Source organism: Mustela erminea, chromosome 4 (genome assembly GCF_009829155.1).
Source record: "Mustela erminea isolate mMusErm1 chromosome 4, mMusErm1.Pri, whole genome shotgun sequence".
In the NCBI taxonomy this organism is placed as follows: Eukaryota; Metazoa; Chordata; class Mammalia; order Carnivora; family Mustelidae; genus Mustela; species Mustela erminea.
The window spans coordinates 31886483-31902959 of NC_045617.1; the positions used below are offsets into that span (position 1 = coordinate 31886483).

A 16477-nucleotide genomic window follows, 5' to 3' on the forward strand; every position below is an offset into this window, starting at 1 on the left:
ATACTTGATTTTATCAGCGTGCCCCTCAAAAACAGTGAAATGGGTGCAGCATTTAGAACCATGCCTGGTATGTAGTAAACATTGCATTAGCGTCTGTTTAATAAAAATAAGAACTTATTCTCATTCCCAAAAAACTTACCATTTAGTTGGAAAGATAAAATGCACAAACAAACAAGCAAAACCCAAGCAGCACGTAGCACAGTATGGAAGAAATGTCACTCGAGGGAGTGGGCGAGCAGAGGCGAGACCTCTCTGCTGTGTGCTCACCTCCAGTCAGCTCCCTTATTCGCCTAAACAACCAGCAATTCCTCCCATTTTATGGCTCAAGAAATTAAGGTTGGTAGGTATAAAAGGCCTTACAAGGTTTATGTGTAACCGCAGCATTTGAACACAGGGCTGGCTGCACTGAAGACTCCTGTTAGCACAGGATAGAATAGACAGAGGAAGCTTTGGAAGGAGGCTCGTGCTGGACCTTGAAGCATGGATAGAATTTACCAGATGGAGAGAAGTGGGGAGCACATACAGGTTGTGGGGGGCAGGGACAGGGGTGGGCACAGCGTGGGCAAAGATGCGTCCTTAGGAAGCATGGAGTGTGCTGGGGAATGGGCAGCGTTGCCCAGGTTTGCTAGAGGGAGGGCGGAGCGGCAGAGAAAACTGGAACCTGGGTTGGAGGCAGAGCCTAGTGAGCTTTGAATTCCAAGTTTGGACTTTATTTCATAACCCATTTCATAGCCCATTGATGGTGTTTGTGAAGGGGAGTGACGTGGTGAAAAGAGGACTTTGTGCGATTTAAGTCGGGTGGGGAACGGAATGGGCTGGAGGAACAGGGGCTGCGCTCATTAAAGCTAATGCTTGAGGTACCGACATAGGGCGCTAAGTGCTCCTCGTGCATGATGCCATTCATCCTGACAGTCACCCTAGACAATGAGTGTTACTATCATCCCCATTTTCCAGATAGGCAAACTGAGGCTCGGAGAGGGTCAGTACCGAGCAGGCTCCCACAGTGAATCACGGTGCTGCCAGGATGTGAATGGGGTGAATCCAGTTCTGCCTGTGTGGCCTTCGTTTGCTACAGCGCCTGTCAGTGGCTCTGCACACGACCTGGGACAATTGTAACAGGTCGGAGGAGATGGTCCAGGTGATGAAGACTGAGCTGGCTCAGCAGTGATGGAAAAGGAGAGACTGGGAGCAGGGGTGTGACACATCGTTGTGTGTGAGCCCGATCTCAGGGCTGGGCCTGTAATTCCATAGTTTTTCTTTCTGTAGTCCTTCTCATGGGAGCTGGTGCTCGGTGCTGAGAGCATTGCCAAGACTGTGGAACAGCACAGAAAACCTTGCCGTGTAGCCCAGGCTTCTTGAGTTCTTCTGAGGACATGTATTAATTTAATAAAATAAGTGCTGACGTTGGTGTGCTGGTTGTGGGTTACCTTTGAGATGGGTTAAGCATATTTCCAGGCGTTCTCAAGCATCTTAAGTTTTAGTTCCTTGAGTTTGAGACAAGGAGCTACCTCCAGAGGTCTGTGGGTGATAAGATCTCCCTTTCCCCATGAACCTTCCTCCCTTATGTGCTTTTCTTGATATGTTCCCAGTTACTTCCCTGTTTTGCTACTGTATGGATTGGTCCATCACAGAATTAATTTGTTTCATTTTTGCTTCTTCTTCTTTTTTTTTTTTTAAAGAAAAAGGGGGTACGTGCATTTTGACTCTGCAAAGCTTTTGGCAAGAGTTAAATGAACCTATAATTCGAGTGCGCCGAATGCCACGGTGACCACGTGGGGCCGTGCAGGTCAGCCCAGTGACCTCTCTGCTCTGTCTGCTGCAGGTGACAAGAAGTACATCATGGGGCCCAAGCTTTCTACTCTGGACGCCACTGTCTTTGGACACTTGGCACAGGCAATGTGGACCTTACCTGGGACAAGACCTGAGCGGCTGATCAAAGGCAAGCCCTACAAACCTCTTCAGGCTTTAGGAATTGCTGTGGGGTGAAGGGTACGGGTAACACAATGGAGAATTCTAGGTCTATGCCTGTGAACTTGACTGTGCTTTTTGGAGACACCAGGCTCTGGTGTCCAGGGCTGGGGTTAGTTTATTTAATTTTTTATTATTATTGTTATTTTTAAAGGTTCTATTTATTTATTGACAGAGAGAGAGAGACAGCGAGAGAGGGAACACAAACAGGGGGAGTAGGTGAGGGAGAAGCAGGCTTCCCGCTGAGCAGGGAACCAGATATGGGGCTCGATCCCAGGATCCTGGGATCATTACCCAAGCCGAAGGCAGACATTTAATGACTGAGCCACCCAGGTACCCAGGGTCAGTTTATTATGCTCAGGATGTGTAGGGGTTGAAGGAAGACCAGACTTTCACCTGCCATCTTCCCTAGACCATGTTCTCAACAAAGTTGATGCAAATTGTACTGTGTATTACACCAGCTCCTTACACAGTGGACTTAACACTTGTTGATAACAGGGCTGGGATTCCACCTCGTGCCCTTATTTTGTTGGTCTTCCTTAATTTCCGAGGGACATTGGTGCCGAGCCTCACCACTTTCCGTTCTACGGAGTACGGCAGTAAACATGGTGGGCTGGGGCTGATGGGCTCACCGCCCATCTCGATGCTGTTTTTGAGTCTGAACTGGTGTTACATATTTCACATGTAGGTATAGGTACATACGTTTCTACATCATTTGAGTACATTCTTTCCTCCAGTGGGTATCTGTAGATCATACATTGAGAGTAGTAGAGCTAGGAAGTTCAAGATTATGAAAAATAGGGGAAATGTCTGCAAATGTTTTATAGTGTGATACTATATAAAATGTTATTATTATTATTAGTAGTAGTAAGTAGTAATTGTTGTATCTTTTGGCCGTAAGGCCTGCCACAGTTACATTATGGACTAGGGAGGGTGGGTAGAAGTGCGGATGAATAGGACCAGACCTAGGGGATGAATGAATGTATGTGTGGGGGTGGTAAGCCAAGAGTTGAATTCAAGTAGGCGAGGGGCAGGGACAGTAAGCTCAGCGTGGGTTGGTATCAAAAGACCAGATCTTGGTGTATGTGTGTGTCGGGGAGCAGACTGAACAGGAGGGATGCACATGAAAGCTGGGCCTCTGGGAGAGGCTTCCTCTCGAGAATGGGAACTGTTTGGAGTCCTCTCCATTTTTTTTTTTTTTAAAGATTTTACCTATTTGAGAGAGTGAGAGAGAGAGCAGGAGCAGGGGTGGGAAGGAAGGGCAGAGGGAGAGGGAGAAGCAGACTCCCCGCTGAGCAGGGAGCCTGATGCGGGGCTCTATCCCAGGACTCTGGGATCATGCCCTGAGCTGAAGGCAGATACTTAAACTGAATGAGCCACCCGGGTGCCCTGAGTCATCTCCAATTTGAAGAAGTACCTGAGCAGGTACCTGGGGGCTGCTGATACAGGGATCAAAGTTCAGTATTTGGGTTTGGGAAGGGGAGTGACAGAGTTGACCAAGGTATTTATGCCCCAGCTGAGAAGGTTGGGGTTGTAGACGAGGTCACCAGTGAATAGTGCAGAGCATGTTTTTAATGTTGCTGGATGGATGGTCAGAACCAAGCAAGGCAGAATCAGACAAGAAACTGAGGCAGGTGAACACTCACGTGTGGTGGCCACAGGTGGGTGTATAGGAAGGTTGGGGAAGGCTGTAGCTCTGTGTGTGTGTATGTGTGTGTGTGATTCATGTGCATGCCCAGAAGCTCAGGCCAGGTAAAGGACAGGAGAAATCATTCTCCAGATCCTCCCGTTGGTGAGGATGTCTCCAGATACATTACCAGACTTGGCTGGAATAGAGCAGGCATTGACTGAAGGTCTTCCGGAACTTTGGCTGGGTGAGGCTAGGGATAGTATGGACTGACATTTAATTTCCTATGTGATCAGCACAGAGATGTTCCTTGTCTTGCAATGTGTTAGAAGTTACCTAAATCAAATATGTTACCTTATTGGTGATGTTTGTAGCATTTAAAATAGTTTCTCTTCATTTTAATCATCTAAGATATATTGGTTCCCTTTAGTTCATGTTGTATATCTACACTCTATTCCTGTTACTTCCTATTTCCTGCCACCACTCTTACTCACCAACAAGCACACACACTGCCACATCTACTTACATACTTCTATACACACATACCCCATACACACTCAGTTGTACACACACGCCCACGTGCATGAACATACCCAGCTGACGTCATCTGTTATTAGTCAGAAGCATTTGGGTATTATCCATTATGACTAGAACTATCAAATTCTATAGAATCCCTTCTTGCAGGAATGAAACATCGTCTGTTAAATTATTTATGACTTGTCCCTTTTCACTTTTACTTCCTGGAAGGACTCGAGACATTTAGTGTCCTTTTTAAAGAAAAGGGTCAGCCTTTTTGGAGGATCAATTTTGAGTTTCACCCAAGATCCATACACTTGGGAGAATCTGACACCACCATGTGTGAGGGACTTTGGCACGTAGCTGTGTGTACTTTGGTTCTTAAACAAGTTAGAAGCTTCCAGCTCTCCCTGGGAACCGGGAGCAGCACGAATCATTAAAGTCCACAGAGGGTCTGTAAATCCCATTTTGGTCATTAGTTGCATGGCCTTCCAAACCTTCTGATGGCAGCTGCTAAGGCAAACCACTACTTTGGTTTCTACTTCTTCCTCCACCTTTGCTCTTTCTATGGTGGAGACTTGCCCAAGAAGTAACAAGAGGAAGGGGAAGCAGGAACAACGAAGCACCTGTATGCTTTCGAACTGGCACAAATCTAGGAGCATCAAAGCTTGGATCAGGCAGTTTTCTGCCTTAGCTTTGGAACATCCAAAGCACTGTTGGCCTTGCCACATGTGTGAGTGTGTGTGTGTGTGTGTATAATATTCGCTTTTGGTCCTAGATATTAATTACAGTATCTAGCCACATAGTGTAGCAGAACCATCGAAAATATTGAGAAATTTTCCTTAATTTAAGGGAGTAAGAGGACAGACTTTGAATATTAAGCTGTTCTTAAAATATACTTAGTATGTGTTTGTGTATTATAGATGTAGATACATGAAATATTTCCTTGCTGGAGAAAATTTAGAAAAGACAGAAAAATTAAAAAATAGAACTTATGCCTCCTGTCACTTACAGAGAACCACTGTTAATATTGTGGTTGGTGTCCTCATCTTTCATCAAGTACATGTATGTGTATATTTCAGAAAAATTGGGATCATGATGTTGATACACTTATAAACCTGTAGTTTTAATTAACTATGTATCATGTCCATTTCCCTTGTTGTTAAATATGCTTTAAAGCAACATATGTAGTAGTTAGATAATATCCTATGCCCTGGCTACATTGTAATCGATGTGATTAATCTTCTCTTTCTGGAGTTGTTCTTGTTTCACATAATTTTTAAACTAATATTCTCTAGTGAATATTGTATAAAATTATATTCTTGCTTATCTCTGGTTATTTCCTTAAGCCAAATTTCTAGTTGAGGAATTTCTATCTCAAAAGGTCTAAGCTCTTGGTCTGTATAGCTAAATTTCTTTCTATTTTTTTTTTAAGATTTTATTTATTTATTTGACAGAAAGAGAGAGAAAACACAGGTAAGGGGAGCAGCAGGCAGAGGGAGAGGGAGAAGCAGGTTCACCGACCTGGGAGCCCAGTGCGGGGCTTGATCCGAGGACCCCGGGATCATGACCTGAGCCAAAGGCAGGTGCTTAACGGCTAAGCCACCCCGGTGCCCCTCCCCTTTAGCTTCAAGGAGTTGAGGGGAAGGTGGTGTCTTCGTCACACCATTCAAATTTATTTCAAACTTTTCTGAAGAGGATATGCTCTGTGCCCTCCCTGCCCTGTGACAGAATGCCGAAGAGAGCAAGCAGGGCTCTCCGTGAGGTCAGCCCTTCACACAGGTCTGTAGTGGGGGGTGCCGCGGAAATGCCTGTAATAAGCGTGTGGGGGTGCCAGCCCCATGTTTTCCAAATACTTGCTGGTTAATGCCTGAGGGCTGGACAGGTGCTGCTGGGACCTGCTGGCCCTCTCCCCCCACCCCCACCCCGCACTTCTCCCGCACTCTCATTCCTGCCGCACACAGTTGGCAGCTGGGAGAAACAGAGTCCTGGGTTCTGGGGCTGGTAGACAACGTTTTCAGTGTCAAATTGTACAAAACATTTTTTTTTAAAGATTTTATTTATTTATTTGACAGATAAAGATCACAAGTAGACAGAGAGGCAGGCAGAGAGAGAGGGAGGGGGAAGCAGGCTCCCTGCTGAGCAGAGAACCCGATGTGGGACTCGATCCCAGGACCCTGAGATCATGACCTGAGCCGAAGGCAGAGGCTTCAACCCACTGAGCCACCCAGGCACCCCAAAATGTTTTTGAACATTAGAGAAATTGCAGTGATGCAAAATAAACAAACAAACAACAAATAAATAATTAGTCACTTTTTTTCAAAGAGCATTGGGGAATATTTCCATTTGGAGGACCTCTAAGAGAAAAGCTCTTAAATTCTTTTTGGGAGTGACCTCTGGGTCGAGGACCATTTGGCTTTCTGATAAATGGCCTCTCAAGCCGCCCGAGCATAACACCAGTCACTCATTAGTACTGCACTAATGTACCTTATCGGAACTTTAGATTTAAAAATACAATGGTTGTCAAAATAACTTGGATTAATAGGAATATTTTAAAAGATTTATGACTTCCCCTTATCCATGTCTAATATCCCCACCATGGAATAATCAATATTAAGAATTTGGAATGAATCTTTTTCTGCCTTTCTTTTTCATATGCAAGTTTACATACATGTATATAATAGTTTGGGTTTTTTTTAAAACTATTTTTAGACAATGGAATTGCATTCTATACATTACTTTTATAACTTGCTCTTTTCATTTAATAGAATGCCATACCTTTTTAACAACTACAAAATATATAGAATTGATGCACTGTAATTTATTCTATCAATCCCTATTGATAGACATTCAGGTCATTTTCATCTTTCTTTTCTTCCTTATTTTTTACTGACACAATGCTGTTGACATGCATATACATACATCTTTACGTACCGGGGTTTTTATCTTAGTATAATAGAGACATAAAAGTGGAGTTCTGGGCCAACAGATAGGTACAGTTAACATTTCAACAGATGGCACTGGATTACTATCCAAAAAAAAGGTTATAGAGATTTATAATTCCACCAGACATGTAGTTACAATACCTCACCCTCCACGTTGGAGGTTACTAGACTTTAATTTTTACCATTTTTTTTGGTGTGACCTTGTTATCTCATTATTAGGTACACTTTGAAAAAAATGCAGTTTTTCTATTATTTCACAAGGTTCACACCTTCAGTGTAGGCATTTATATTAACACAGGCATCTCTCTCTCTCTCTCTCTCACACACACACACACACACACACACAAAATTTCTACTGCCAACTTTTTTCTTTTCTTTTGTCTGGTAGCATGTTGAGTGGGTCAGCTGCTGGAGAATCCAGGGACAGAAGGGATTGGCGAAGTCAGATGGGGGTAGAACTCAGCCATAGCATTTCATTCTTCATCCCACTGTTTTTGTTTTTTGTTTTTTTTTTTTAAGATTTTATTTATTTACTTGACAGAGAGAGATCACTAGTAGGCAGAGAGGCAGGCAGAGAGAGAGGAGGAAGCAGGCTCCCCGCTGAGCAGAGAGCCCGATGTGGGGCTCGATTTCAGGACCCTGAGATCACGACCCGAGCCGAAGGCAGCGGCTTAATCCACTGAGCCACCCAGGCGCCCCCCTCCCACTGTTTTTATCAGTGGTGGGATTTGAGGATGGGTATGTGGGCTCCCAGTCTTTGCTTATCAAAAGCAGTCCCTTTCTGGACTCCATGATGGAATGATCACTTCTTGACAACTCATTATCTTTGAGGGGCAGTACCTGTCCCCTCATAATTCTTAAGACCCCAGGAAGAATTACAGAAAAAGCTTCTGGGACAGGGAGTGTGAAGCTATTAATTCCCAAACCAGGCTGTATGTGTGGGGGGGAGAGAATAGATTCGTGGTGAAGGGCACGGAGTCTGGAGACTGGGTGTTGGAATCCTGGCTCTGCAGCTTTCTAGCTATGTGACCTTAGGCAAGTTAATTAACCTCTTTGTTGCTTCCATGTTCCCATGACAGATGGGGATAATAATAGTTTCTGCTTCGTAGGATTATTGCAAATCCTATTTCAAACCAGTGCCTGGTACACAGTAGAGACTATATGCATGTTTGCTGTTATTATTTTTATTAACTTTTATTATTGCATGCTGAAGGGGAATTCATGTCACACAGGACAAAGGCAGGGCAGCCCTCCTGGAAGAAAAGTGAAGCAACAGGCTGTAGAAAAAACAGCCACAGGAGAAGCGCCTAGAACCATATATGGTGTAGATCCTGTGGATACCGTGAATAGATTCTGACTTTCTAGCTGCTTGCTAAACAGCTCCGAGCGAATGGTCTTGATTGAGGCAAACACAGCTCTCTCCAGACCCCAATGTGAAGTGACCATAGTCCATCTTTGATCACTTTCTCCCACTCCAAGGCCTGCCCCCCACCCCCCATCCCACTGGCCAAACCTTGCTGGGGCCTCCACAGCTTTGTCCAAGTCTTGGTTAACTGGGACTGGCAGCAGTACCTGGGGAGGTGTTTCCTGACTGCTTCCCTGAGGGAGAATCTAAGGGGAGGGTTTGTCTGCGTCTTTTCAGGGAGCACTGATGGTGGCTCCTTGGCTTCTGGCTCCTGGGCTTGTATGTAAATTCCTTGAGTAGGGGGCAGTCGGAATGGACTCTTAGTATGGGGGGAGCTGTTATGACCCGAGGCAACTGAAAATAGTGCCCTGGAAGCGATATCAGCCCACCAGTTTGTAGGGCTCATGGAGTAGGGGAATCGCTTCTTCATGTTTTATAGGCAGCATGCTTACTGAAGCAGAGAGGCCATCAAGTTTTGAAAAATTTCCGTTGGAAAATGTGTATAATAATGTTACGCAAAGTAACAGGAAGTGGTAATAATGACAAATAAATAGAAAATATGCTGAAATAAATTTCACCAAAATGTTCATCGTGATGACCTGGGATTGATGAGATTATAGGAGCCTTATGTTTTCTCCCTTATCTATTTATACCGTTTTTATATACAGGGTTCTCACTTTCCAAAATGAGAATGTCTTATCTTCTTTGATAGAAAATAGAGTAGTTGAAGGCTATAATCAATGACCCATTAATACAGAAACAACCTATATGGCCATAAAGGGGGTATGGTAAAAACAAAATAAACAATGGTACATCTGAATAATGAGCTACTGTGCAGTCATCAGGTAATAGCGTGAAATTGAAAGTTTTTTACTACAGGTTCTTAAGGGGGTAAAAGTAGCATAAGAAACAGAATATATAGTAAATGCTTAAATAGCAAGTATAAATATATGTAAGCATATATATGTCTATACATCTCTGGAAGAACAGAAACAAAAATGTTATTACAGTTGTGATTATTGGTAATTCTTTTATTTTTGGTGTATCCATTATTTTCTAATTTCATCAGTGAAACATTGGATTACCTGTATAATGAGATGTTTATATAACTTTTAAAAAACAAACATCCAAAGAATATTCTTAGGGCTAGGAAATCCAGAAAGGGATAGTGACAAATTATGTGTTTGTAAGCAATGCTGCCATCTGGTGGATCAAAGGCAAAAACTCACCCTCGCCTTTTTTCATCAGGAATTAGGAAATGAATGTCCTATTCTGTGTTGTGTTTCAGACGAACGCTTGGACAATTTTAGTGACTTAACAAAAGTGTTTCTTTGATTCACATGAAAAGAAGTAGCCCAGTGACTGAGTGGGAACAATTATGGGTATAGCTGTTCCATTTTATTTAAAAAAATATTTAAAAACCTGTTTTACTAAATGTGCCTGTGGGTACACTCATCCACAGAGAATTCTGAGTTATCCATTTTATTTAGGATTATTTACATCTTAACATAACTTTTTCCAACTATGTGGCATAGTACGCAGTCCTTAATAACACTACAAATATTTGTGGAATGAATGATTATTTCTGGCTGACTTAATCCAGCTAATAGTTGGTGTATTTCCATGGGCTATATTTTAATTCAAATATGAACCAGTCAAAGCACCAGTTCTCTTGATAAACAAACATAAAATAATAAAATGCTTGACACGGCCAAATGAGGGTCGTTTAGCTGCCACTTTGGATAAACTACCCACCATAGGACTCCCTCCTTAATCTCACTCAGCCCACTCACGAATTTGACTTTTCCTGCTTACCTTTCTTCTTAAACGCGTGAAAACCTAAATATCCGATGGTCCCTCTGTGGGAAAATATTGTGAACGTCTCCCCCACCATATTCTTCCCAATGAATTCCCCAGGCCAAGTGGCTAACTGGTAGACTGCTGCCTTTGAGAATTAACCCTGACTTTCCTTACCCCTTTCCCCCCAACAGGTGAACTGATCAACCTGGCCATGTACTGTGAGAGGATAAGGAGGAAATTCTGGCCCGAGTGGCACCACGATGACGACAACACCATCTACGAGTCTGAGGAGAGCAGCGAAGGCAGCAAAACCCACACGCCCTTGCTGGATTTCAGCTTTTACTCAAGGACAGAGACCTTTGAAGATGAGGGAGCAGAGAACAGTTTTTCCAGAACCCCAGACACGGATTTCACTGGACACTCGCTCTTTGATTCCGACGTGGACATGGATGACTACACAGACCACGAACAGTGCAAGTGATGTTCAGCCTCGCTGACCGTCCTCTGCCCGAGCTGCCACTTCCTGGGGGGGTCCAGTTTCCCAGGTAGAAATCCAGCTCAGCTGGGAGGAGATCCTCGTGCTTGGCACACTTCTCACAAGCTAACTGGACTATAGCAGCCTTATTTCTTTTTGTACAAACGAAACACAGAACCATTAAGATGGCTCCATTTAAAACAGGCAAAAAAAAACAAAACAAAAAAAATGTCAGCATGGTTCCTGAAATCCATTTTTGTTTTCATTAGAAAACTAACATCCTGTGGCAGAGCAGGGGCAAGAACAGGTCGTCTGTGGATCCCGATTCCGTAGATCCCCTTCAGCCCGAGGGCTTAGCTGTGAGACGGACTCTCGAGCGCCCTTCCTTGCTTCACGTGGGTTCGAAGTAACCCGAGAAGTCATCAGGAGACATGTAGGAGACAAGGGTTCTATGGTGGCTGCTTGTATTTTATGTGTGTATATTGTATGTTGCGATAATTCAAATAAAATCTCTAGATATTCAGTGAACACCTACTACGTGCAAAGCACTGTGCTAGGTGCTAATCAGTATAAGTTTTCTTCTCAGTCCTGCCAGTGACTAGCTGTGTGATTTCGGGCAAGTCCCTTAATTCTCGTGTGCCTCATTTCCCCCACCTGTAAGGTGGGGATAACACTACTCTCCACCTACCTACCTCACAGGGGTGTTGTGAGGATTCCTGGGGTAACATTCGGCGCTTGAAACCTCTTGGAAGAGCTGCGACGGAAACACCTTTTCTTCTCGATTGTGCTTCCGACGACGTGCGGAGATGCGAGGGCAAAGGGATTCCACGTCCGGCCAGCAGCAGCCGCCGTCACTCGCCAGAGCCGAGCAGACGAAACATGCGCAGAGGCACAGCTGGGACTCGGTCCTCGTTCTTTCCTGGGATCTTGCTTGAGTCGAACTCTTTGGCGGAGAGAACCTTGAACATGCCCTCACAGCTCATCAACAGCTGCAAACCGTCTTCAGTTCTGTGTGTCTGCAGAAGTCTTTCTTTCGTTGCCTGAACGCACGCTGGAGTGTTGTCCTTTGTCGACTCCCGAGCGTTAAGTTGCCCGTGTTTGGTTTATCTGAAGGGAGGAAAGCTCAGGAACATGACGGATTTCACGGAAGTGGAGGGGAAAGGATTTGGCTGATTTTTCTAAGCAGATGCTTGCCAGCTTGTAATGTCTTTTTTGAAAACAGACCTTGCGAGATGTGCTGAAATGATGAATTGTGAAGAGAATCACGGCGCGGGCATCAAAGCACTTCGTGCAGTGCACACTCTATGCAGTTTTCCTAATGCAACTTCTCCGGTGTTCTCAGCCATTGCCCTGCGAGAGGAAGGCAATGCCGGGGACAAACGTTAATGTTTCTTAAGGATTTCCCATAGCCTCCCTGTGCTCCCTCCCCTTCCCCGTGGAGCACAGGGACCCTTGGGGTTACTGTGTTTGCTAAGGCCCTCTGTCTCTGAAGACATTATTTTTGGTGACTTACAACATTTTCCAGTGAAAGAGGGGGTGAGGATGCTGGGGTAATGGTCGTGGATTTGGGCTGGAGAGTCAGTGTTCAGATTCACATCTGCAACCAGAACTGCTTTGCTTCTGATCACAGCGGGCTCACGGGGCGATGGTTATGCGTTGAGGGGCTCAAGAGACACTACTTTAAAGACAGCAACATGTGCTGGGATATGTTCATGTTCTTTGCTTGACAAAGACTCTTTGAATATGGCTTTTGCAAAAAACATCCTAAAATGCTGTGGATTCCACTGAGAGGTAAAGAGGGAGAGTTGCTGAGGCTGTTTACCATTGAAGCAACCGTGTAAGAGATGCCCTGAGTTGGACATTCTTACTGCACAGGAAACCTGGTTGTTAGTATCTTATTAAAACCATTCATCTTGGAGAGGACTGTTTGGTGCCTAATGAAAATGTGGTGCAGAAGCTATGAATGGAGGATCGTGTTTCATCTCCAGGGTCACTTGGGAGGACTGTCCGCTTCTGTCTCTAATGAGTGTGTTCCAAGGCCAGCCGGTGGTAGTTCCGTGTGACTAGGGAAACTTTGGGCTTGGAAATGCGAATTCGACAAACAGATGGACTGTTGACCCATCCGCGCAAGGACCGAGTTGCCTTGTCCCCACTCTTAGCTGGAGAGAGTTGTGTTTGGAATTTTGCCTATGATTTATCCTTACTTTATAGCACCAGGTGTGTTGTATCTTTACTTCAAGAATGATTAAGCTATGATTGTGTAGAGTTGCGTTTTTTTTTTTTTTTTTTTATCGTGCATTGCTTGGAGAGCAAGTACATGGAGAGACAATGTTCATTGTCATTCTATCCGGGTGCCTCTCAGGGGCTTGAATGGACGTTACCACTTGGAGTCTTGGGTACCAGCCTGACAGCTCATGACTGGGTAGCCAAACATTTTGTAGGTGTAACTTAATTTGGAACCCTGGAATTATATCCCCAGGTTTGACCTTTCCAATGTGGGTTATGGAAACAAAATAACCAAGACAGACTCGGTGTGGTTTGGATGACCTGGGTAGGCTTTATTGGGAGGGCTTTAATTTTATCTTTTTAATTTTGATTTTCTTTTTCATTCCTAAGCTCCCCAGATCTGAAGTGTTCTCCAATATGGTGAACAGGTGCTACTTACAAGAAAAAAATAACAAGAAATTAGGGGACATTTTGGTTATCTGGCTTACTTGTTCAAGTTGTGTTTTTGGTTTTTTTTACTGGAAAGTAACTTAAGGAAAGTGTGATCTTCAATGTTAACAGACGTTCTAGGTTGGGCAGAAGACCCGCGCTAGCCACCTGTTCTTTTTTTATCCCAATAAATCTCTCCCCTCTCTCCCTCTCCCTTTGCCCCTCATCCCCACTCATCGGGATTGAGGAGCAGCAACAGTATCTGCATATGTCAGAGTAGATATAAGGACAACATAAATTTATGCAGAGGTAAACCGTATCTTCAGAGTTTGCCATTTTGTTGTTGTAATGTAACGAATTGTGAACAGTGATGCTCCTGAGGCCAAGGGCTACCCAGGTGACTGATTATAGACTTAGAGCAACTTGGACTTGAATCACAACTACAGTCTGACGCTCCAGTGAACCCTGCCTGTGTATGCTGTGGTATTAGGTATTGGGATAGGATTCCTGAAGTAGTGTTCAAGGAAAGGAAGAGCTAGGGATTTTAGCTGCATGGGTCTTGTCTAGATTATTTGAGAGAAAGTGTAGAATTAAGCAGTGTATGGCTGGGCCATGGGTTGGTTGTAGGAAGCCCCTTACAAGAGAGCCTTTGAGGTTGTTATTGGCCCCGCATCACACGTGTGTTCATTTGCAGGGCAGGATCCGAACTGAAGTCTTTTGCCCGGCCTTAGATGGTTCTTGCCATGGCACCATTTTGACTTGGTTTCCTTTGAAAACCCACGTCCCCTGAGAAATCGCTCTGTGCCCATGGAGCCAGCTTGTCCCCAGTCTCTCTCCAAGAGTGCTTAGAGTCTTCCGCTCTTGTCCTCCATGTCCATTCAGTCCGGTCCAGGCCAACCCAAGCGATCTTTCGTTAGGGTTTACTCTGCAAGGTACTGCTAGGCTGTGCGAATGATAGCAAGTAGCCAAGACTCCTTATTCTTTGTTATTTAAGAATGCATGCCCATATGCTCACTCACTGTGTGTTTAAGGAGCACCTACCCTGGGCCTGGCCCTGGGATCCACCCTGGCTATGGAGTGGGGAACAGAACAGACATGGCACCCTCATGTTAGGTCATCCTCTTTTCCTTAGACTTCTGTGGTAGCCTCTTCTAAATGCTTGGTCACTTCCCTGATCCGTTCTACCCATCACCACTAATTTTTTTAAAAAGCTCTGGCCCTGAGGGTGTGCTGTATTGCCTCAGGGTGAGGGCCGCTCCCTGGGGCCTGGTATCCTCCCCTCTTCCTTCTTCTCCTTCCCTGGGGTGTCTCCCACGACTCCTCCATGTGAGCCATCCAGTGCATCCAGGCTGGATTGGTTGCCATTGCCTAGACATACCTCATTTCCCCCCTCTGCCTCTGCTTATGCTAGCCTCTCTCCTGAAACGCCTGCCCTTTCTGTCCGCTGGCCCAACTCATGCCCACCTCTTTTTTTTTTTTTTTTTAAAGATTTTATTTATTTATCAGAGAGAGAGAAGGGGAGAGAGCGAGCACAGGCAGACAGAATGGCAGGCAGAGGCAGAGGGAGAGGCAGGCTCCCTGCTGAGCAAGGAGCCCGATGTGGGACTCGATCCCGGGACGCTGGGATCATGACCTGAGCCGAAGGCAGCTGCTCAACCAACTGAGCCACCCAGGTGTCCCTCATGCCCACCTCTTAAGGCCCAGCTTCCTCAGTTCTGCAAGAAGACTTCTCAGCTCATTATAATCTCCCCTCCCTCTAGAAACACAGCTTTCATCATCTCCTTCCCTGATGGCTGCATGGGAAAGGTCTACCCAAAAGCAGGCCACGTGCTAAAAAGCAGTGGTTTTAAATTGACCTCAGAGATGCCTCTGAGAATCCTATAAAAGCCCTCTGCCTTATTACCAGAAAAATACATATATGAAAATACACAAAATTTTACCCAGAAGTGCAGATTTAGAGACCTGAAATCATCCACGGATTCCTGAGGCGCTCACGGACCCCAGGTGAAGAAACCTTCTGTATAAAGAGCGTTTAAAAGTTCCCATGATTAGTGTTCATTCTTTTCTTGCCTTTGACCTATTCAGAGAGGAGAAAAATTGGTATGGGACGTGCATGCAAGAGAATTTCTTACTATCCATGCCGTGTGTGTTGAGTCACAGGGAAGGAAGGGAGAAGAGGTGTCTTGCATTCATTGAGAAAATAGCTTTGTTTTGACAGATTTGGCATTCTGAAACTGACAAGGCTTTATTGTTATTGTTTTTGTCAGTTATCCTTAAACCATCCAAAAAGTTGGTTTATCCGAATGCATTCAGGGCCCTGTGAGCTTCCTCTCAGCTCTCAAGCCCACCACTTCTGCATGGGTAGGCTGACCCGCAGGGGGGGGCGTCAGGTAGGAGAGAAGAGGCGATTGTTCCTTATAGGAAAAGGTCTGCACAAGCACATTTTCCTGTAATCACCCGTCCATCCATCCATCCATTCATTCATAGGATAATCGTTGAGTGTATATTCAATAAAAGGATGGTGCCTTTGTTGATAGATAACTACTCAGGTTCTTTTGTGTCGCTGTTGTCGTCTTTTTCTTTTTTACAGGGTGAAGGGATTTTTATTGCTCCTATCATCCAAGATGCGTTGCTCTTCCGTATGTGCAGGGCTGTGTAAGTTGAACAAGAACCGATGAAAGTACATTTGAGGACAAATACTTCCAAGTCTGAACGCTGAACTCCGGCAACCCATCCTTAATAAGTTCAGCCATCCATTATGTATGATTGTGGAGTGCTTGACCTTTATTCAGTTGCTTCCAGCGGTCTGGAAGAAGCTTGGCAAAGTTTGAGAGGATCCCCTTGGTGGGTGCGACGGGAGGTCCCACTTGCCTGGAGCGCTCTCGCCAGCCCCGGGAGTAAATGCAAACACATCGTGAATGTTTTCTTCATTGGAATTCCTTACCAGAAACTTGGGTTTTTAGTCCCTGACTTGACAGAATGTCTGAAAATTATTTAAGGTTCCTTAACCTTCAGGTTAAGATAACTGGAATGAGTAACGTATCAGCCTTGGTCTTGAGCGACAGTGACAGAGGAAATTGAAAAAT

At 44.8% G+C, this 16477-nt stretch overlaps 1 protein-coding gene across 2 annotated transcripts in view; it reads left to right on the top strand.

The window, feature by feature from the left end:
* Positions 1–12992, top strand: part of FAXC (failed axon connections homolog, metaxin like GST domain containing) — a 69397-nt gene extending 56405 nt beyond the window's left edge. For both annotated transcript variants that reach the window (XM_032338993.1, XM_032338992.1), the window contains 2 exons: positions 1823–1939; positions 10453–12992. In XM_032338993.1, the coding sequence (XP_032194884.1) occupies positions 1823–1939; positions 10453–10742 (407 nt within the window). In that variant the 3' untranslated portion in view covers positions 10743–12992. The remainder of the gene's footprint in view (positions 1–1822; positions 1940–10452) is intronic.
* Positions 12993–16477: the final 3485 nt, after the last annotated feature.